The 24,143-nt window shown below is 36.4% G+C and overlaps 1 protein-coding gene across 5 annotated transcripts in view; it reads right to left on the bottom strand.

Annotated features, from left to right (window-relative positions):
- The window catches only part of DMXL1 (Dmx like 1), a 78,352-nt gene that overhangs the window by 46,640 nt on the left and 7,569 nt on the right, over positions 1–24,143 (bottom strand). For 4 of the 5 annotated variants that reach the window (XM_033084681.1, XM_033084682.1, XM_033084683.1 and 1 more), the window contains exons 2-15: positions 21,142–21,267; positions 17,699–17,776; positions 15,606–15,684; positions 14,982–15,114; positions 14,025–14,091; positions 10,398–10,573; positions 8,825–9,014; positions 7,188–7,356; positions 3,773–3,985; positions 2,821–3,074; positions 2,046–2,730; positions 1,390–1,511; positions 779–868; positions 372–474 (exon numbers count right to left, since the gene is read on the bottom strand). In XM_033084681.1, coding sequence (XP_032940572.1) covers positions 372–474; positions 779–868; positions 1,390–1,511; positions 2,046–2,730; positions 2,821–3,074; positions 3,773–3,985; positions 7,188–7,356; positions 8,825–9,014; positions 10,398–10,573; positions 14,025–14,091; positions 14,982–15,114; positions 15,606–15,684; positions 17,699–17,776; positions 21,142–21,267 — 2,485 coding nt within the window. Of the gene's footprint in view, positions 1–371; positions 475–778; positions 869–1,389; positions 1,512–2,045; positions 2,731–2,820; positions 3,075–3,772; positions 3,986–7,187; positions 7,357–8,824; positions 9,015–10,397; positions 10,574–14,024; positions 14,092–14,981; positions 15,115–15,605; positions 15,685–17,698; positions 17,777–21,141; positions 21,268–24,143 lie in introns of those variants that run through there. The other variant, XM_033084685.1, reaches the window with a different exon arrangement.

Here is a 24,143-nt window from a genome sequence, read left to right as displayed (position 1 = left end):
AGGAGTAATATTTAGCTAATGTAAACGAAGAGCATCCACCATGAAAGGATACAGAAAGTTTTGTCTATGTCATACACCACAAGTGCAGGCTTCACATTTAAAACCCCTTCATGCAAGGGGAAACACGTGTCCCTGCTTAAAACAGAACACAGTGGGTATCTTGTGATTTAAACTACTGGATCTAAAATTTGGTTGCACACAATTCAAAGAAAGTGAAACATCCATGAGTTTCATTAGACCGGTCCTTCTAAAGATCTCAGATTGAGGTATCTGACACTAAAATTACAAAAGCCATTTAACAAGTTCATTTTCTTCCGTGGAACGAAAAATAAAACACTGTCTTTAATGTTCTATGAAAAAAAGTTCTTTACCAGAGTCTGATAAACTGTTCTTCTTTGAAGGCATTTCCTTCTCCTGGTTATTTAAAATAAAGTCTTCTTGAAAAACATGGAATAACTGTGTTTTCCGCCCATGCTAAGGAAGTAAAAATACACAAGAAGTAAACACCCTGGCACATACTTTTCATGACTGCTCTCTAACACAGGAGCTTTTAACTTGGTACACTATACACATGAACAGAAGACTCCTCATGAAAATGTACCTTCATTATTGACATTCTTTTCATTTACACATACAGTTGAAAGCAAGTACAAGAATATGTCAAAAACAGTCTAAGTACCACAAACATACCTAATGGAGAGCTACAGGTATTGCCTTTATTATTAACACTTTTTAAAGAGTGATTAAGGCATAAAATGAGTATAGCAAAAGATCTTACAAGTTCTGTGATGGCATCCAGTTCAATGATACATCCTGGGCGAGCTGTAGATTGCTGGCTTATGATGTTAAAAACTTCACCAACATATTTCTGTTTGAAAAGAAACAGGGGGATGGTCTTGTTAACTCTTACGCATTTTTGTGGAAAAATCTGCTAGTTAGGTGCAACATCACTATGCATTAAATAAACATTAACTAAAGCATTAAATACACATTACTTGTGATTCAGTAAGAACATCTGTTTTATGAAGAATACATTTAGTTTTGATGACTGAAAAGTGACAAGAGCATCTGGAAAGCCCCACATACAGTAATTTATTGTCTTTTCTCCAAAAGCCTCATTGTTGTCTCAACTTTTCCTTAGGATGGCAATGTACCCACACAGTTATTATTCCTTGTTGTGCAAGCTCATCAGAGGTATTTCCCAAACTTTCGCCTGCCTCAATACGCAGAGTTGGCATAAATACAGTATGGTTAAATAAAGTTTTACCTGTTTTTACAAGTAGAATAATCTGTGGAAGCCTCAGCAACCAACTTAGTCAACCAAGTCTAAGCCCAGTGCAACTGAATGAAGTTGTAACATGCAAAAACTTGAGATGGCTTTTCACTTACAGAAATTTCTGGATTGGAGAGCTCACATAGAAGTTTCTTAGCATCTATTACAGCTTGATATAATCTTAAATACTGTCCATCACTAGCCACAAAGCAGGCACTTGGAGAATTACAGTATGCACCTGAAAAGCAGGAAGGTAGAAAGCATTAAAATATTAAAATACCATATGGCTTCCTTTTTTGTTTTTTGACAACAGGTATTTTTGAAGTCATGTTGAAAAATAATACAGCATTAAAAAAAAATCTCCTGTTAACTTCTATTAATAAGCAAGAGCTACAAAGTTTGAAGCTGTGCTTCACAACTAAATCAAAGAATACAAAAGGAAATCATAATTCCATTTGCAAACTAGAGTTAAATGTCCCTCAGCTTTTAAGTCTTCAGCATGCTATGAAGTATGCACAATTAACTAAGAACTTTACTGCTTAAGTTTGTGAAATATCAAATACATTAAATAAAACAGAAGAACAGAGAAACTTTTTACACCTGAATAAAGAATTCCCAAGTATGAGCAGCTTGAAAATTTGTGAAGTAAAGGACCCATGTTCAACATTTCTTCCAATACATTCAAGTATATCTGCATTATCTATTTAAGAGCATTATTAGGTTATATTAATTTCATTCTAGAACACTTCACTAATCAGAAAATAAAACTCACCAAGGCAATAGCTGGGTATAAGTGTGGGCAGCCATGCAACATTAGAAAAAGCTGAAACATGAAGAGAATTGATCCGAGCAAGCTCAGAAACTCCACCAGAAAAGGACAAAGGCCCAACAGGATCTACTCTCCAAAGAATAAGTTCACTGTAAACAGCGTTGGGATCCTGGGATGCCACATTTGCATTGCCTCTACTCTGAGGTCTTACTGGTGACTCCTGAGACTTAAAAGAATCATTCGCCTGTATTGCTTTCTCAACATCTGGTGAAATTAGAGCATTGTGATGTGAGGTTGTAAGCAGCAATGGTAACACTGAGTGGCAAGCCAAGTCGTTAAGATGAAAACGGTGACCACAATATCGGGATTTGTGTGAAATACTGAGTACAGTTGAAAAGGCAGATTCTTCAGCAAAACTCACTAGCCACTGGTTCAGTGACCCATCTGCATGTTTGGAAATCATCATAACATTAGGTGTGAAAATACTTAGTTTTAAGCTGTTGGTTGATTTACTCTGTCCAGAAGAGAAAAGCATAGATGATGATCTTGTAAGGCCGGGAGGCTTTTGTTTGCCTTGTTGGATAGCTAAGTCAACATTTTTGGTACAAGCATACATCACTATACTTCTGCAAAGAGAGTTTGCATCACCCGTTGGAAATGCAACAGGAATTCTTGAGACAAATGACACCTGCAATTTCAAGAAAGTAAGAGTAAGAACTAGAGTTCCCATCATACATCTCACTGAACACCAATGTAAAATGCAGGTGGAGTAAAGTACCTGCACCTGGCGAAACATGCCAGGCTGGTATTCATCTAGCCAGTCCACGTGCCACACCAGCAGGGAGCCATCCATAGGATGTATACTGAAGAGCATGTCAGCATTTTTACTCCATTCAGAAAGCAAAACTTCAACTTCATGATCAAAAACAGCAGAAGATAAAGGAACAAGGCTTGAATATGGAGAAGTTTTCTCATCACCCAGTTCCTTCTTCTCTTGGTTTCCTTTTTGTTCGTCTCCATTTTCATCAGCTTCTACAATACACACATATATATACAGATGTATATATATATATATATATATATATATATGAATATAGAGACATATAGATTCAAAACCCGAAGTGTAACTGTTATTCAGGTACTGGAGCTAATTTCAGGGCTTTTATAAGCTACTCATATGAAAACTAATTTTAAAAGATGAAGAATATAACCATAAATCCTCTAATGGAGCTCAGTGTTTAACAAAACAAAACGGTTTATGTTGCACCTTAATTTGAAATATTTTTCTTTTCCCCCTATTTCATACAAATTTTTGCATGCATAGACAGAGCCAAGGCAATAATCTCCAGGATGTATATATTCAAATTAATTGACTATATGATGTTATAGAATAAAGCTATTTAAATTAGCTGTACATTAATATCTAAAAAAGAAAGTTAACATTTTCATGCAAAGGCCTCCACTCAAGCTTAATTAAATAATACAGTTTTCAGTATATATAACTCAAAATTTCTGGAACAACTATAAAAAGAGAAATCAGAACTTCTACATATATTTTTTTAAAGTTACTTAGATACTTTCAGTATAAGGGAAGAAAATGCATTGAAATGCCACTGTAATCTGTATCCTTACATGTCAAGTTGCCAATCCCTTACTTATTCCCCTGGGGGAATATTATTTATAAACTGAAAGCCACTTCTCTATATCATATATGTCTATAAGACTTTTACCTTCTTCTGATCTGCCATCCATTTGATTAGAATCCTCAGTATTAGTCTCAGGAGAATGATGTTCAAAACTCCTTTTAAGTTGTTGCAAAAACACTTCCATAGATAAGGTAAAATGAAGTTCTTTGTTGTTTAGCCAGTGTACAACGAAAGGTCCACTTTTTTCTTCATTTTCACCAAGACTTAGAGATGTGATAGAAGGCAGTAGAGGAATATCTATGAGAAAGAGATACTGCTTGACATTGAGAACTAAATAAGTTATGTCATGTATAGTGTCATCTCTTTCTACTCCTTTTTTATGCAGTATTAATTAAATTCTACACCCTGGGACACAAAATACGTTTCACTCAAAATCTGTTGTTTCTATCAAAATCAGCAATATTTTGAATTACTAATCATCCAATGTAACCAAAGAAAATTGTAACAGAGAGTACACAGATAAAAGAAAGGAATGCCATGAAAACTAGCAATTTTGTTGTGGGGAAGGGATACAGTAGAGGAAGGGGGCTAAAGTAGCACAGCTCATTTAAGAAATACAGTCAATCTTCCAACACAGGCCAGCGCCAGTCTCAAAAGTACCATTATACATTTGGAAAGTAACAGAACCTGAAGGGAAAAATTCTATTGATGCCCTTTGAAAGATGAAGCTACAGTAAACATGAATACGGTGAACTAGAAAGATTACTTTTCAGATTAGATTATAAATCTACATATTTTTTGAGTATTTATCAAAGTCACTAAAGAAATAACTTTTTTTCCCATTTCCATCTAAAACTAACAGCTTCTAAATGATATTCAGCTCTGGACATTATTCTTAGTGAATTTTTATTTGCTTCATAAATCACAATCACTCTTCCCAGAAAACTTCTGAAGTCTTTTAATTTAGTAACTTTTTCTGAAATTGCCTGGAGACAATTTTGTCCTAGCAACCACGGCTTATTCCTTCACTGAATTCCACCCAGGCTGAACAACAGAAAAAGTGAAATTATAATATAAAAGTAGGTCTCAAGTATTTTTGCTTCGTACTGTATTTATTCTTATATAAATATATATGACAACATTAGTCTTCAAAATGTGAAGAAAATGAGAGATAAAGTTGGTTTTATGGCTTCAGTTTTTACCAAATACTTTAAAATGCTGTAGTAATGGTAAATTTTTAAGTAAGAGGTCACAAACAATTTGCTTCAAATGCAAGGAAATACAATTAGGTTTGTGGATTAAATTCAATTTCAAAAGGGCAAATGAAAAGCCCTACTTAAAGAGCTTGCTTAGACTGAGGTGCTTAAAGACTTGACTGTGTGGAAGAACGTATATTTCTTCAAATTAAGATTTAAAACATGAAAGTTACTTCAGAGATTCTACAATAAAGAACAACGTGTTACCCTCCAGTCTAATGGGTTAAAAGACCAAGTGACCCAAAAGACATTGTTAAAACAGATAGTGATTAATATAGGTAACATAAAAAGAATACAAGATTAGAATAGCCAAAGACAAGTTTTAAGAACCTAATCTTTCTAGTATTTCTCAAATGTATTTTTATCTTCATTCTGAGTTTGCTGCTTGGCATATTTATACTGTAAAATCGATCAAAAAACATAATTGAAGTTTGCATAGTTGTGCTGGTGTTGGCTGGGGTAGAGTTAACTTTCTTCACAGTGGCTGTTATGGGGCTGTGTTTTGGATTTGTGCTGAACACAGGGTTGAAAATACAGAGCTGTGTTTGTTATTGTTGAGCAGGGTTTGCACAGAGGTAAGGCTTTTTCTGGTTTTTGAACTGTCATACTGGTGAGGAACTTGGGGCTGCATTGGACGTTGGGAGAAGACACAGCCAGGACAGATGACTGCAACTGACCAAAGGGATACTTCAGACCATAAGACACCATAGTCAGTGCTTAAAGTGGGAGGAGGAAGGAAGAAAGGGTAAAGTTTGAAATGATGGTATTTGTTATCCCAAGTGACTGCTAGGTGCGATGGGGCCCTGCTCTCTTGGAGATGGCCGAAGATCTCCCTGCCCATAAGAAGCACTGAACTAATTCCTTGTGTCTCTTTGGTCATGCACACAGCTTTTGTTTTCCCTATTAAATCATTTTTTTTCTCAACCCAGGAGTTTTCTAGCTGTTACCCTTCTCATTTTCTCCCCAGTCCTGCAGGGAATGAGTGAGTGTCTGCCTGAGGCTTGGCCTGATGGCTGGGTTAAACCATGACATTAGCTATTCTGTATAAAAATAAGAAATGCATTAAAAGTAGGTAAAAAAAAAGGGGCAAAGAATATGTGCTACCTACATGAAAAGTTTAGCTAGTGCACTGTGCAACCTGACGAGGAAAAAGTACAGAGGAAATACACAAATCTCCAAGAATCTTTCAAGAAACTTTCCTGTGTGACATTGGGTAGTAACAAACAATGACTGGAAACTTTTTCTGTAGAAATATGATAGCATTGATTGGTACAGCCCAAAACTGCAAGTCGTCTCCTTGTGGTAGGCTGGATGTGATTCTAGTCCTGTCTGTAAAAATATGAACCAATGAACCACTACTCCAAATGCTGAAGAATAATAAAGAAGAAAGCAATCAGAGCTTTGCTTAGCACAGCAGTGTTAATGAAAAACACTGGTTCTTTCCAATCATACCAGACTGTACAGCTAGAAATATGAACTAATCATAAATGCCCTTAGCTGAAAATTGGCCTTTCAAAAAAGGTTCAGTAGGAACAGGAAAAACAATACTATAAAACAGAGCTTAACTAGTTTAAGAAAATAATTACATAATATGTTTGTTCATTAAGTCTAGATACAGAAAACCACATCAGAACCTTCAAGAAATGCATTCCATAATGCATTTCTATTCAGTTTTCCAATGAGTAGACATGCACTTCATTTTCAGCATACACAAAGATAATAAAGACAGAAGGATCAGCAGCCATAGGGGAGTTTTCTCAACCCCTATCCACATGTTGTTCCAGTGCAAGCCCATATCAAAGTTTATGGAATGCAGGATGAAGGTATGTTTTGTTTGGTTCACAGACAGACGTATGGAAATGTGTGGTTATTCTGACATTTAAGCATCAGGTGCTCACTTTAAGACGCGTAGACATTTTTTATTTTCTCAGTGTGTTCCCAGCATCATATACAATTCACAGTAAATTTTAAGTACAGTTACAAATACTTAGCTATCTTCATTTTCCATTCTATTAATTTCACTCAAAAGAAGAGCAAAATAAAAGACAAGATTACTGCAGTGGAAAGTCATTCAAATAATTTCATTACTGTAGAAAGTCCTTTCATGCAAAAATGAAACCAACATACTAGCAATTTTGCATGATCATATAAATACTGTACAAATACATCTGCTATGTTTCCAGAGAGAGTACATACCTAACAGTAACTGGAGTTCACTTCATAGCAAGGACTACATTTCTTACCTGTGGCTGGATTGATACTGGCAGCAATGTGGAAGTGGCAAAGGGCATTTGCATGAGGAGGAACGTTCCTGTGAGCTTCATGAGGATCTTGTTGATGCAGAGCATATCCAGTATGTGCTACAACAGCACCTGATCTCCTCCTTCCTCGTCGGAAGTGCCTCAAGTTTAACTGCATGAAGAATAAGGTATCATTTTAAATCCTTTCAAAAAGAAAAAGCAGATTTAATTTGTAAGTGGTTTTCTAGGCACTAATTTATGGTATTTTTCAGCTTAAAAACTAATTTAAAGAATCAGTGGAGTTTCTTGCAAAAGTCTTTGAGTCTGCAGTGGAAATAAACCAGCGCCTTTGAATTTATTTTATGAAGTCCTATAAAATACCTTCACATAGTAACTATTTCATACTTCAGTGTGCAGACAATGTTCATACAGTTTTTACACTAAGACAGAAAACACTCCAGTTTTTCATAAACACACACACCATGCTTATTCAGGAATCTGAACAAAGTAGCAACAGAATAATCTTGTTTCAGACTGAAAAACTGGATCCGTACTTTGGATCTAATTAGATGAGCCCTTCAATGCCCCTCAAAGGCCCCAAGGAGTTTTAAGGTCCTCTTCTTTTATAAAAATATTTGTTTCCAAGGGAAGGAAAAATATTCAGTTTTTAGGACTAACCTACAAAGTTCAAGTCTTTTGTGCATAGACATCTATGTAAGCACCCAAAAATACACAGGGGTACACAATTTCTATTAAAGATGGTGCTACATTCCTGACATTCCTTTTCACTTCCTGTGTTCATCATCTTTACACAGCATGCTCTTGTCAAACAGACTTCTTGTAGTTTTCACGTAATTGCTGTTTCTGATTTATAATGTTTCCTCTTATTTTTCATAGGAATACGCTTCCTTTTTTCTCCTCTTGCCTATTTTCTTTGCTCTGTTGTGCCTTTCAGCCTGTCATATTTTTCAAGTATAGAATGCACTATTTAGCATGCTAAATACATCACTCCATTAAGATAATACCACAATGCCCATATATGCTCCACATACCTTTGAAGCAGACCATTAATGCTACACTTTCTTCCTGATTCCCACTGATGAAAAAAACCAGTCAGAATCACTTATCTGGTTATCTGATCAGAATCACTTGCCTTACTGCTTACGAGCTGTCTGCTCTGAGGACTACAGCAGAAAGGTTATTTTTTTCTTCCCTCCGTATTACTGTTTTTCCAGTTGCAGGTCTCAGAGAGAACATCCCACAACTTCAGAGGTAACAAGTGAATCCCTACTACATGTTTTAAGGCAGTATCACCCCTGGATTTCACAAATGTGTGCTCCATACTGTTCCTAGTCCTTTGAACTAAATACTGCAAAGCATTCCTCTTCAGTCACCAGACAAAAATAGGCAGTTGCAAGTTTAGAAGTGTGTCTTCAATGTGAGAAGCTCAGCAGAAGAGCTGTCAGCTTAGCCGGCCCAAGTAACATTTCAAGGAAATTCACCCCTTCATAACATTTTATGCACATCTCTGGTATAAAGGATTACAGTTTGTGATACATATCTGAGTTACAAATTACAAACTTGTCTAAAATCAGAAGTTTGTGTGTTTATTCTCTATAAAATTCAAATTCAAGTCTTACCTCTAGCGCACTCTGCACTTTTTCTTTACTTGAAATATTTCTCTTGAAGTTATTTGTGAAGTTTGCTGCTTCACTCTGGTTGCTGTATCCTCCCCCGTACAACAGACTGTCATTGGGTAGCAAAGTCTCTGCCCAGAGACGACAAACATTATCCTTACAGCAAGTCAGGAGTACATTGCAGACAGCACCGCTAATGAAAGAAAATTTAAGGAGTGAAGAAGCTGCTAACTATTGCACAGAATCAAAATAAACCAACATTTCCAAACACTTTTCCACTACCAGTTTTTGGAATTGCACCTACTTACAGACACAGGTGCAAGACATCAATACATTGTTAGGAAAATAAATGATGTAGGAAAGGCACTCCCCTCTGTTCAAGTATCCGACTACAAATTACCCAAACTTCACCACACAACAGTGCAACAGCAAATTGCGGATTTCAACGTTAAGAAAAATTCATACTAGAATAGCAAAATGTATATTTGTATCTTATAGTCATTCACATTAAAAGCTAATAATATTCTGTGGATACGTGATCTTAATTTCACTTAGAAAAATCATATATCCAAAAGAGAGAAGCTCAGGTAATACCAGAGATACACCAGACAATTTGAATCTAGGAGCTTTTTCTTTAATTACTATTTTTCCAAGAGCAAATTGTGTTAAATATACAGCCAAAAAATCCAATTACCCTAAACTAGATACTGGAAAAAACCACACAGATCATCAGGTTTCCAGGTCATATAAGTTCACATTTAGCCCTAACCAAGGCTCAAAAGCTATGACCAGACTGTCCAGTAGCAAATTGCCTTAGGAGTCATGGAGTAGGCGGATTTTCAAAAGTGACCTACATAGTAAGAACTATAGCAATGGATTTGTGAAGAGTCTTAAAGACTGGTGTAAAGAACAACATAAACTTGCTCAATACCAAGGTATACAAATTTGTTTATTGTTTGGAATAACATGGCAAAAAGATGGCTGCAGGCCACAAAACTGCTAATGCTACTTCAGTTTAAGATTGAAAGTACTGGTGAAAACTAGGAACAGGTCTTTTTGGAATTATCTGAACACCTAACACCTCAAACTCAAGATATCAGCTCCAAATGATTATTTGAATTCAATTTCCAGATACTATTTCTGACAGAGATCTAGCTTTGTACTAGGTAGAGAAACAAATAAAAAGACATGAAAATATGTGAATGTTTGTGAATGAGTACTTCAAGTAACAGGACTTTTGCTCTGATTCCATCAGGATAGAATAAGACAGGATTAAATGCATGAATGGTCACTTATTGTTTTTGATAGCACTGCAAAGAGACACGACTTTTCAAGAGATGATTTTGTATTTAGTTCAATGCCTAAGTCAGTCTCTAAGACTTGGATCTTTTCAGTTCTTTCCCAGGTAAGAGGATACTTACCATCCTCACAAGAGCAGAAACAGTATAAAAGGCATGCACAGTCAATAACTGAAGCAAACAATACAATTGTGAGACAGCTGATTGTAGACAGGCAGACTGTATAGTTTGGGGTTTTATGAACTTTAATTTATGAACCTGTTACTAGAACTACTGACCGTGGCATGAATTTACTGGTCTTTCTCCATGAAAATGCATTGACTGATCGAGGATGAGCCAAATAAACAAATGAAAAATCAAGCTCTTTTGCTTGGCTTTCTGGACTCGCACCAGGTGGTGTTACAGCTGACCGCCAGTTCTCTGCATTGTACCATACTTTCACAAGACAGTCATCCTATGGAAAGATAAAAAGAGCCAGTAAATAAGACTACTTTGATGATGCACTCCAAGTACTTTTGGGTAGAGGTTTCATTTTTCTTTAAAGTAAAATGCTTTTCTGATCAAAGAGGAACAGTTCCGTAAATACAACTTCAAAACCTGATCTTAAAGAAAACGTAGTAGCAGAGCTTCCATTTAACTCTTGCCATTACTAACTCTGATTTCCTATTGGTCCTTCTGACTAGTTGCTGATTTTTAATTGCAAAAACACAACTTCCACTAGCCTGAGATGGTATTCAAATGTTGGTACAAGCAATTCTACCTTGACAGAAAGCCACTCAAACCTGCTGCACGGATTTAACTGTTAGGAAAACAAAGGTCACAGATGACATCTCAAAAACCAAGCTCAATACTGCTCAGCCTGCTTTTTTGACATACACATATAAATTGACTATGTCTTCAAGGACTAGATCAATTACAGTAATTTCACGACCATAGGGTGCACCGGACTATAAGGCACACACCCTGGAAGTCGGCACATTTCGCAACTTTGTAGATCACATAAGGCGTACCGGACTATAAGGCGCACTCTTCTTTTGCAGCAAGGAGCCATGTGGCACGCAACAAAGTAACAAATTACTAGCAGGTGCTCAATTTGCAAACATTTTTCAAAGATCAGTGTAGCCTTTAAACACAGCCCCAGGCGCCCTCCCCATGCAGCGGGCCCCGGCACTCCCACCCGCCCCTGGCGCCACCTGGCACAGCTCACGGCTCCCACCGTGGTGGTGGCCATGCTGCCTCTTGCCGCTTTGCCGCGGCCGCAGGGACTGCACTGCCGCTTTCCCCCGGCCGCCCAGGCCACGCCGCCACTGCTCCGATGCTGCCGCCGAGTGGGGTCTGCTCAGGGCTGTTGCGGGCTCGCACTTCTCGTTCCCCCCGCGCCTGGGCCAGGGCCGCCCGGGTTCTCATTCCCCCCGCGCCCGGGCCAGCACCGCCTGGTTTCTCGTTTCCCCCATCCCTGCGCCCGGAGTGGCGCCGCCCGACTTCTTGCTCCGCCTGCGCCCAGGTCGGGGCCGGCGGCAGCTCCCTCCCTCCTCTTGCGGCTCCTGCTGACTGCGGCTGCCCGCTCCCTGCCCCCGCGACTGGGCGTTCCTGCGGCACCGCCCCCCCCATTGCGGCTCGCACTTCTAGTTTCGCAAATTTCACAACTTTGTCCATCATATAAGGCGCACAGGACTACAACACGCACTTCCGGGTTCGGGGGAAAAATTTAGTCAAAAGGGTGCACCTTGTAGTTGTGAAATTACTGTAATCTGGATCTAGATTCTTAAGCTACGGATCACCTATTAAATGTGAATGGCTCTAAAACACTGAAATAACCTGGGTATGCATAACATGACCCTACTAGGGGGGAGGACAGGTTGGTTTTGCTGACCAACATTGTCCCTCACAAAAAGTTAAGTAAAGGAGTAAGACATAGAAACAAAGATGTACTTTAAAGATTCTCCAGGTAGGCAACTAAGGCCTTTATGGTAAAAAAAAATGTTACTAATTTTCCCACTTTTCTTACTTATTCAGTAATTTGCTTGGAAGGAATTTATGATGAAAGACAACAGGACATAAGACATTAGAATCAAAAACTCTGCAATAATATTAACCTTACATAAGCTATTTGCAGACTAATTAATTTTTCCACCATTCCATCAAATTGTAACGTTACAAACTATTACATCATTTACATTTGACTTGCAAAGTAAACATTAACTCTTACCCACTAAAAAAAGATGGAATACATATATATATTGCTGACAATAACACAACACTTGTTTTTTACATAAAATATATACTCAAAAAATTTTATTTATCTGTAACATGGCTGGAATGGTTCTCCTTTCTGACAGTCAAAGGCATTACAGAACATATAGCAAGCAATAAAACATTCAAATAAACAAAGAATGGACCATAAGAACTTACTGCTTTGCTTTTATACACATAATAATCTATCACGAAGAAAGCCTAGTATTTCACTTTGTATGTTGGAAGCTTGTTAATTGGAGTATAGTTTCCACAGAAAAGGAAATCTAGGCAATTTTACAGGTTTGTTACATCTTTATCTCTCCTTTAAAGATAGCAAATGTCTTAAAAGCTAGTCTTCCAATCAAGTATGATGACCTGAAATGGCCAACTTTAAAGAAAAAAATAAGCACATACAACTAATAAAGATATGCATTACTCATCTGCTCCTGATGCACATAACTGAATCGCAAAAATATGCGTGACAACTACCTTTAAAAAGCACCATTTATTTGCAGACTGAATCGCCTTCAACTGTTTGTTTTTCAAGCATGTATTAATGGATATTATGACCTAAACAGCCAAATTCTACATTATTACTAAATTCCAACTCTGTTCTAACCACTTTTTATAAGTACACACTAATTTTTCACTCATGCTTCCAAGACAAACTAGAGCACACTGCAAAACTGTCGTTTACTCTTCAGCCTGAAACACATTCTGTCAGGTTACTGCTGCTCAGGATTCTGTAAACTTAAGCCAGATTTTCACTAATACCAGCAACTGTATTGTCCTAATTAACCTTACATACTAATTTTGTTAGGAACTCTGCAACCTCTCCTAGGTTCTTTAGTTGGTAGTAGAAACTTGATGTAGAAAAGAACTACTTCTCTCACTCATACTCCTTAACAATTAACACAAATTCTTGTATGGGTTTATCACATTTGTTCACTGGATCCTCTATATGGTCTTGAATTTTTTTTTTCTGCTTTGACTTGTTAGGACATTATCTCTCTAACAAAACCTGAAAAACAAGTTTTGGAGTATAAATAAAAGACTAATTTGTTTCAGGAAAACAAGACTGATATTTAGCTTTAATTTTTTTGCTTATTTTGCCAAGGGGCTCTGCTTTTGCTCATAAACTGCTCAATATTGAACACACAGAATAATTAGTGAGACTGGCCACAAACACTGTCATGAACCATGTGCCAAATACACCTATGGAGGGGAATGTGAATACTCTTCTACAAACACAAAAAGGCATATAGATATGCTTACACAAAAACATATGAAAGAGCTATTTTTGATTTCTTTCACATTTTTTGGTATTTTGATTATACTTCTTCACCAGTAGGACATCTAGCAGTAATCTCATCCACAGATTTCCCCCATTCCCCCAAAACTCTTCTTTTTCTGATGTCTTACAATTCGGTATAAATCAAAAATTAGTATTTTAGAATAGTAAGCAGCGAATATTTGGTGTGTTACCTCCCTGCCTCAAACTACCTTTCTACCAAATTCATGTTTATCAAAATGTAAAAACACATAGACTACATTAAAATGACAATTTTTTTTTCATTAAGAAACCTTTTCTTTAAAAAATGTGCTTTTGTTGGTTTGCTCTAATAGCTTATCTAAATCAGTATAAAGCTACAAGAAAAAAAAATGTTTACCTTTCCAGCAGTAGCAAAAAACTCCCCATCTGGTGAGAATTTCATTAAACAAACTTGAGAAGCAGTTCTATGGAATAAAGACAATTAAAAAGAGAAAGTAAATTTTAACAACTTTTATAAGAATTCTAAGCTTTTTTATTTCCTTGAATGCATTTTTTTTACTAGAACTGTGTATTGTGTTATGTGAAACAGCTGAGTTTTAACAAAGTCCAAAAGATATAAACTTGTGTACAACACATGGCAGTAGTGCCAAAATCTTGTAGATGAATATCCAGTAGATACTTCTTTAGGAGATGGCCATATGGTACATTGCTCCCACATGAACTATACATGCCACTGTACCAGAAAAGTCTGCCTCTGGTAAAAGAGTTTAAATTGTCAAACTAAAGTACTAAATTAAAACTTTCCTGAATGTACATTATACAAATGCAAATATCAAAATCAACATGAATACAAGAAGAGAATTCAGAGACACAGAAAACAGAATGTATCAATCTTTACTGTTCCAAATTCCCAGAATAAACCCAGAAAAAGTAAGAGTGAAAGCAGGAGGGGAGATGTGTGAGAAGGAAACAACAACAGAGTATACTGAACATACAAAAAAGCTTATTTTAATCTGTCCTTCCAGCACAATAGTTTTCAATTACACAGCTTTCACCTTATTTCTTCTAAAAGTAAGAGTGCCTGTTGGAGAGCTTCAATATTAGCCTTCCTCCAGTATTTTACTAGTGCTCTGTGTAACTGAAGAACTCCCCCAAAAGCAACTGCAACTGATCTTGTAAGTGGAAAGGATGCCATATAGTCAACAGAAATACGATTAAAGTTTATCTCACATCAATAATATTTATCAAGTAATAGTACACAATAGCATTTCACTCAACTACACTAAGTATTTAATCTCAAAGGTATGAATCAGTAAAGAAAAGGAAATTACGTGTCTTTAAATGGATTTCTTACTTGCATTGCCAGATACATCTCCACTCCCCAAGTCCAACATCTGCTCTTTCAGTACTGTCACTGTCAGCAGGGTTTTCCAAAGGAACATTGGACCAAAGTTGAAGACAATTGGAACCAGTCAGAAGGCGAGTACCTGGAACAAATATTTATGAAAATCTAACTATAAACAAGTAGCCAACTATAGACTTTTGTAAAGAGAGAAAAAAACTTCTGCAAAGCTGAAACTGCAGAAAAAAATCTAGCAGATATACCATTTGTAGATTTTTTTGGTAGATTTGAGCATCCACAGTTCAAACGATGAAAATTATTCAAATTCTAGTTATTCTCTAAAAGAAATGCCTAAGTCTACTGAAGACATTCCTCTCTCAACAAATATTTACCATTTAAGTAATGTTTTCTTATCAGCTCAGATAAGAATAATCAAGTCAAACCATAAAGATCCACTTAGTATGCTAGATCTCCTGTAATAAGTGACAAAAGGTATATTTTGCTCCACTTTGGTCTTCACTATCATGCTAAGACAGAACAAAAACTTTTTCTTTGTCCAGAAGGAATGACAAAATTTAAATTAAAAAATTAGGTGCAGTATCAAATAGAAAAGTGTTTCTTTTAATCTATTCATACCTGTGGGATCCCATGTCAGATTATGTGCTATGGCTTCCAGGGAGATTTGAGCATTCTTCTGCCACTGGTAATGTAACACCTGAAATTTAAAGTATTAACAAACATTAGCATGAAAACACTTCATTCTCCTCTGTCCTCTTCTTCTAATATAAATAGTACATTTTCACTGCATTGTCCAAATTTTTTGAAGATGTTTAACGTAAGTTACTGCTTATCTAATAAAAAATAATTCATTCTGACATTAAAACAAAATAGCTTTTCACTAATATGACCATACTTATAGAGGTTTTTAACTTCTTATTTTAGAATTTTAGATTGAAAAAAAACTAGTACATGAAATCACTACTGGAATTTGAAAATTTTTTTAGGAGGAAGGAAGAATTCATTTTTGGAACAAAGAAAAGATATAAAAAATTACACACGTTAAATGCACCTGGTGTTTGACATCTGCACCACTGCCGAGTTAGAAGTTCAGAAAGGTCAAGATAACACACATGATACTTTCTCTCCACTCTTTTTTAAAATATACAACAGGACAGTCATTCTCTAGAACAAGTTAAGGATTAAGTTCACAAAATATTTATCTTGTCTGTTTCTATAATAGACCACAAAGGTTTAATGTTTTGATTTATTGAAGAAACTGAAAAATTTCCAGAAATAATATTAGGAGCCAACAGGTTTCTTTCTTAATTTACAGACTTGTTTAAAAGTAGTCATTCCCCACCCCAAAAATATCACACAAAATAGATGTGAAGATAAAATACAACAACTCAGTCCTCTGGAAGTTTGGCAAAAAACAGTAAGAAGCAGCTGCAGATAAGAACCTAAACGGAGGATTTGCAAAACTGGTTTTTTTGGGATTTTTAGACCCTGAACATTCCAGTAAGTGGAAGACAAGATTACAATAATTTTGAACAATATGCTGGAAACTATTGCATAAAAGTTAATTGAAAGAATGGAGTAACAGAATATTTCTTCAACTATAAATATTTGAAAGTAAATTGTGGGTGGTGAGTGGGTCCTCTACTGCTTACAATTACTACTCCAGCTCTGAAGTTTCAAACTAAGTGCACTGATTAGCAGTATAGAGAAACACTGAGGATGGATAGAAAAATGAGGTGGATGGAGTGAAAACAAGAGCAGTATATCCGAAGTGATCATAGGAGCATGAGAACTCACATCTTACTGTAATTTTATTCCACTGCTTTACAGTGATGTAAATTATTACACAGGTGTTCATTTCCAGCTATTTAATTAATATATAATATACCACAAGTTTACATGTACACCAAGAATCTTATGACTGAGTTGGTTAGTATAAAGAGGAGTCCACTAGATAGTCATAACAAACAATCTGTTATTACAAATGGAGACCAAACTCCAGAAGAGGGAGACAGAAATTCCTTGAGCAATTGCTGTCAAAGTTCTCACATCAACAAACTGACTTTAATCAGAATCTAATGCTCCTAATTATATCCATATGCCTCTTCATGTAAGCAGCATGGTTAAGTAACTCACCCTAAACCATATTATTATTCAGAAATTAAGATTCTGGATGTTAATGACTAAACCAATGTCACCAAAAGTAAGCCCCAAGAGAATAAATATTATTCTTATTCACCATTATAACGTTGAAGTATAATCATTCAGTCAGATACTCTAAAAAAGCCATAAATTTCTGAAACTATTACAATTTGGCCAAGGGCACATAATTTCATAAGCAAAAGTTAAAGCAAGAACTGTAAAATGCATAACATAAACATAAAGACTGCACAGGATTGTTCAAAAGGACTACCTATTTTAATAGGAATGGGGCTGTATGTCTTTTTGGGTTCTGGAATATTTTGGTTATGAACCACAGGGTTACATAAGCAAGTAATACAAAGCAATATCATAAAGCTATCTACCTTAAAACTATTTCAAATTACAGGCCTTATCCCACCACTTTCAGTTCCCAAGAACCATCTTTATGTCTCAACTTTATTCTAGCATAAAAAGCAGACATCAAAAAAACTCCAGCTCTAAAGCAAACCAGTAAAATCAATCAGGCTTTGTAACTGCTCAGATAAATTAAGGACTGATGAAATACTTACATTATGATGACTGCTGTTCTGCTTCAAGATGCTAACTGGCTCAAAGATACAAATCACTTTTCCATAAGAAGCTGCAATCTAAAGTAAAATACACTTACATGTATTTAAACACACATAAAAGAAATAAGCTGAACAAACAAGAAAAAGATGCAAATGATTGATTTTACTTTTAACACTGCTTGTAGATAAATTTGAAGCTCACATCCATATTTCCTTTTAAAAACAGGAATTACATTTACTAAAAATCACTAAGCTAGTGTTGTCAATTATAAAAATACAATCCTCCATTTACTCATTAAACACGATTAACTACTGAGAGTATAGTTGGACAAGTACTTTTTTAAAAAAGTATTATTATTAGCAATATTCTTTCCACATTAAATTATGTAAACACTCAAAACAGTCTGCAGAGTTCATATTCTCAGACATAGAACCAGTACACAATCACAATATTTTTGTGTACTTCCGTAGCATTAGAACAGGCCAACTTTCAAAAAGTTATTTCAAAAGATCCAAACTACTCAAGGAAAACACACAATGCAGAAAACCACAAATGAAACTGCTACTAAAGGCTAACATAAAATCGTTCCAAAAGAGCTGCAATATGGTCATTTTTACATCAGTATTTGAAAGTCCTACTTCATCACAGATTATCATCTACCTCAAACTTGCATTAAGACAAAATTATTAGTATTTGATCTCAAGATATCTACGTGAAATTAAACCAAGACTTGCTAGGAAGAGGCAAAACAAGCCAAATGTATGCTAAAGACTTCAGGCAGAGAGCCTGAAAGAACTGTCATACAGCAATGCTGCCAAAAAGCATTCTGAATTACAGATTTACAAAAATTAAGGAGCCTGCACAGGTCATGAACAATGGACATACTGCATTCTGAAGTGATGGTTGTTAAAAGGGGAACATCTACAGATACAATATGCTGTAATAATCAGTTTTCTATTTTTGTAAAATTTTGATTTGTAAAGTATTCACTGTTTTCCTTTAAATTTAAGGAAGTTAGATTAACTTTATAAAATGTATTTTGATTCCAGTATCAACAAGCTTGAAAGGAAACCATACTAAATCATCATACCCAAGATCTATACAAACATAGCAATTCATACAGATCCTAAAATCCACAGATCCACAGCTTTAAGAGAAACCGTCTACATTAGAACAGATAGTTAAATAAATTTCTATCCTACTAACATCAGACTGACCCAAAAATGCCAAGAATAATTTTGTCACATTTGCAAGGAAAAAGTTTCTTCAGGCGTTTTGTATCTCAGACTAATATCTGCCCTCTCTAACCCTCTTTAGCTACCCAACTTACTGTTGTATCCTCTAATAATTCCACTCCACACCCAACAGCAAAAGATTTATTTAAACTCATATTGATTAGATTTTTTCCTTTTCTTCAAATGTGGACAATTTTTCCCTATTTTATTGTTTAGTGTAGTGAGTTTTAGAGATAAACTAAGATGAGCATTCCAAAATGTTCAACTTGTTGTATCCAGAGCAACTGCTGCCCCCTGAAACTTTCCACAAGCTTCCAGAGCCACTCAGCCTGCATCTTCACTGAGCTGCTCTCCACCAAAAACAAAAATGGTGGGATCAAGAGCACCTTCAGTAAGTTCCCTGACAACACCAGGCTGTGTGGGGCAAGTGACAGGCTGAAGGGAAGGGATGCCATCCACAGGACCCTCGGCATGCTAGAGGTGTGACCATGTGAACATCATCTAATTCAACAAGTCCAAGGGCAAGGTCCAGAATCAATACTATCAATACAGAGTACGGAAATTAACAGATTGAGAACAACCCTGCGGACATGGATTTGGATTTGTACTGGTGGACAAAAAAAATTGTGTGTGAGTTGCCAGCATGTGTCTGTAGCCCAGCAAGCAAACCACATCCTGGACCTGCTCCACAAGAAGGGTGGCCTGTAGGGTGAGAGACATCACCTGGAGTACTACATCCAGTGTCCCAAGCACCAGGTAGACATGGACAGGTTGGGTCCAAAGAAAGTACACAAAAATGGTCAGAGAGCTGGAGTACCTCTCCTATGAAGACAAACTGAGAGCGCTGGAGTTCTGTATTTTGACAAACCAAAGTGGAATCTGTGTATCAGTACTGATGAAGAATGCCTAAGAAGAAATTCCATTCTTTTAAGAATGACCTGAAAATGCATTGATCTGTCTGGTCAATAAGCAAATTCCTCGCCATCCACTGCTTAGTACTTCAGCACTTTGGAAACACATCCAGTTTCCTCACAGCAGACTCTAAAATCACCTCACAAGTCTACTTAAGAAATGAAATAATTCTGAAGCTTAGTAAGCCTTACAGTATGATATATTCACGTGTGTACATTTACAATTCAAGGAAAAATTTAAATGCATACAGAATTGTTACCATGCAATCCAGATGACTTTGCAAATTTAGAGAAATAATGGTCAGTGAACTAAAAAAACCCCTTCTAGTTAACAGCAGCCAGTGGAGAAACCCAGGTAGACTAGAGCTATGAGGCGCCAAAGACACAGAGAAGAACATTTCCACATTTACATTTGCATTCCTTCACCACCACTGCAAGAGTTTATCACTCAAATGCTAAAAAGCAGGAACAGGGTGTGGCTGGGGTTTTGTCAGCACAGTGTTCACACGTAAACACAAACTGGTTTCCATCAGAGGTCTTGTCTCAAGATACCAGAATATAACGAAAGCTGTCATCCGGTCATAAGGCTTGTAATGATGAGCAGAAAGTGACAAACATTACATGAGCAAAAAATTATCCAGACAGAGTTCCTACTGAATTGGTCAACAGTGTAAACCCTGTGACATCCCAATGGGGCGTTACATAACTCTGACATCCCAGGGAACACTTACCTGGTTATTTCTTTTTTCACTCTGACAGGAAAATTTTCAAAAAGTTCTGTTAAAAGGACCTAAAACGCAATGTTTTCTAAAATACATTTCTGATGCAGACCCACCTACAAAAAACAAAAACTAAGAATTCAAGAAAGCAAACACCATCCAAGAGAGGCTTCACGAATTGCTTGCAGACATCATTTTTCTAGACGATCTGAAAGCGATTTCTGTGGAAGCACTCATCTCCTGCCAGCCACTAACATGTCAAAGTATATCAATGACATGCTCAGTAGTGCAAAGCCATAGTGAATAAATTACTTTTGCTTCCAACTTAGTAATCTTTTAGTCAAATTCCTGCCCTGAATCCACAGGCTTCTGTGCAGTCCTACCTATCTTCTACATCTACCATAACTGTGGTTACTATTTCACATTTACTGTGCTGCTTACAAGTCAAGACATAAAGCAATCAGTCATTTTACTATTCATTGTAGTATATTTGCTCTAACTTGCAAGTGTCCACATTCCTAAGAAGGTGCTTAACACGACATTGCTGGAACATTATTAGAAACACTGCTCTACATACCTTCCCCTGTTGCATTGAACAGTCCACACATCCTACTTGAATGTTTCCATGTTTTGCTCCAGGGATTATCTGTAATCTTTCAAAGTCAGTGCCCAGTACCACAATATCACATCCTGATGCGTATGCCTAAAGTATATTAAGAAAAATAAATTAAAAACATCCCAAAGAAAACAAAAACCCATTCCAAAATAATGTAAAGCTTTATCTACTTACAACACATCAGTGAAGTATGAAACAGTACAGTCCATGCATCCTATCTATGTAAAACACTATACAGTCAGAAGAGGTATTTGCAGAGAACATACAGATGTCTGCAACTTAAAACCGAGCAACAGAAGTGGCAAACTGCTCCTTCTCCATGCTTACAAGCGCATCATAAGACTTGCATAACAAACAAACTGTGGTTCATAACAGAAAAAACAAAAAATATAGAGATGTAAAAATATCTGAAAGAAGAGTAAAAGCATAAAAACCAAAGTTCTTGCAAAGTAGGAAAAAGTAATATGTTTCTTAGATTGGAGACTGAGTTTGGAAATTTTTCTTCTAATTTTTGAAATTTCTGGAAAGGGGGAATAAGAATTGAGGACCTAGAATTTTACTAAAACATTTAGTAAGGACTTTGTACAGGCAAAAACCAAAAGAGTAACAACATGAAGCTCAGTTATACAAAAGCAAAACTGTCCTCTCAGACCTCTTGAGTGTCCTGTTATTTGCATGAATTCTATTCTCTCAAGTTTATATTGTCACTGAATATGTTGCTATATCTTACACATTCAGAGAGCCAGTTCATTGATTCCTGCAATGCTCAAGTCAAAATTTATTCCTATATTCTTGGAAGTTTTATTAGATACTGAGTACAGATAAAAATAGAGGAAAAGATTAAACACTGGAGAAACTTGTGGAAACAACAGTGAGGAGAATCACCCAATTAGCATAAGAAAGCAGCATTCAAGGATGAAAGTCTTAGAATAAGGAATGCACACTCATTAAAAAGTTAGTCAGAAAGATAGTAACAAAAGAGCACAAACAAGTGTTCTGTTAGCAAAAGAATTATAAAAGGGTCCAAAATTTAATTGACTAAATGTTTCAAGAGCAGAATAGCATCAGAGAAACTGAAGATGGAAGATTTCCATACACTGACAAAAGTGGTCATGCCTTACAACCAACTCCTCTACTAATTTTTGATGTATTTAATATAAACTGTAGACTTGAAAACAAAAGCAAAATAACTGAAGGCTAGACATATATATTTGAAATCTGATGGTCATAGTTCCAGCTGTTTTACATGAAAGAGTACTTTTTCCAAGATTGGCCTAGACTATCATACCATTACACACTTTAAAATACATAAATAAAATGAAAAATATTGATATTTTGGTCCAAAGACCTTTTTCCCCACATAGGATTAGTGATGCTTCATAAAAGAGAAGCCAGAAGCTTCTCAGCCAATATTCAGTTATCACACTGCAACCAGCAGAACACCAGGGACCATCGCACAATTGAAAATGCTGTCTATAATTCTGCAGACTGAATATAACCATAAATTTATGATTACTTATTACTGGTAGGTTTTTGAGCCCCTTCCTATCCAGTTCCCCCTTCAGCTTCAAGTTTCAGTTTCATTCTGCTTGTCAAAAGAGCAGCATTTATTACTAACTGGCATACTGAACTACAGGTTCCAAAGCAATCTAAGTGAAAACTCATTCCAAAAGAGCAGATTGAGTAGTAATTTTTGTTCAAATGTTAAAGTAATTATTTTGATGTGATGGCATGAACTTCAGACCTGTTAGTCACAGAATGTTTTTTTTTTTTTAAAACACTCTCACCTGGTGATTCACTGGTTAAGTCCACAGTTCATGAGAAAAAGTTTATTCAGAAATATCACATGTCCAATTTTTCCCAAAGCCATTTTTTAAAATTTAGAGTTCTGTACAGATGCAGTTTTAAGGAAAACAAAAACAAACAAAAAGAAGCATTTCTATGTAAAGGCATAAGATAGAAACCTAGACCCAGCTTTATTAAAAATGTATTCAAGATTGAAGTGTCAAAGGCCCTATGAAGTCCACCTGCTGTGTGTGTATGCCCCTGCTAGGCCTCATCAGCACTTCAAAGACTTACTATACTTCTCCCATCTGGTTCTCTCCAATTCTAGCTTCCCGCACAAGCCTGAAGCCACCTCCTGCCACCACCACAGTCATAGGATAGAACACAAAGAATGGCTTGGATTGGAAGGGACCTTAAGGATCGTCTGGTTCCAACTCCTTTGCAACTGGCAGAAACATCTTTCACTAGACCAAGTTGCTCAGAATCCCATCCACCCTGGCCTTTACCACTTCCAGAGATGACACACCCACAGCTTCTCTGGACAACTATTCCAGTGCCTCATTAACCTCACCGTAAAGCATTTCTTTCCAACATCTAATCTGAACCAACTTTCAGTCTGAAGCCATTCCCTCTTGTCCTGTCACTGCATGTTCTTGTACACAGTCTCTCTCAATTTTTCTTGTAGGCTTCCTTCAGGAACAGGAAGACCACGATAAGGTAATCTTTAAGCTCTCTCTTTTCCAGACTGAACTTCTTTCAGACGTTCCTCATGGAGAGGCACTCTGTGGGAAATGCAGGCACAGGGAACTCTCAAGGCCTTTTGCATACAGGCTCAGAGATAGAGGTGGATACAATGTGACCTTAGGTCTTGGAGAATTAGAGCATGGAAAGTAAAACAGACAAAAAGCAATATGTCTGTAGTTTAAGTAGAATTATGTTCTAAGCAAACAGAAGTACGCATTATGTAAGCAAAGCAGTATGTTAGGTAAGATAGTAAAAGGTCTTAAAGTTTAGCACGAGAACCTGTTATAAACTTAATTAGAAGTCTAAGATGTATCAAGTTAAGTGTGTGAAGTGTTATACGATTGGTTGAAAAATAATGCACTGTGGCAAAGCCATGAAAAGCAAAGTAATTTACGATTGGTGTAAAAAGATGCTAGTAAACTTTGTAGAAGTAT

The sequence above is a fragment of the Catharus ustulatus genome, chromosome Z (genome assembly GCF_009819885.2).
Source record: "Catharus ustulatus isolate bCatUst1 chromosome Z, bCatUst1.pri.v2, whole genome shotgun sequence".
In the NCBI taxonomy this organism is placed as follows: domain Eukaryota; kingdom Metazoa; phylum Chordata; class Aves; order Passeriformes; family Turdidae; genus Catharus; species Catharus ustulatus.
The sequence above is the reverse complement of the archived record's forward strand: the minus strand, read 5'-3'. Positions and strand labels throughout refer to the sequence as shown.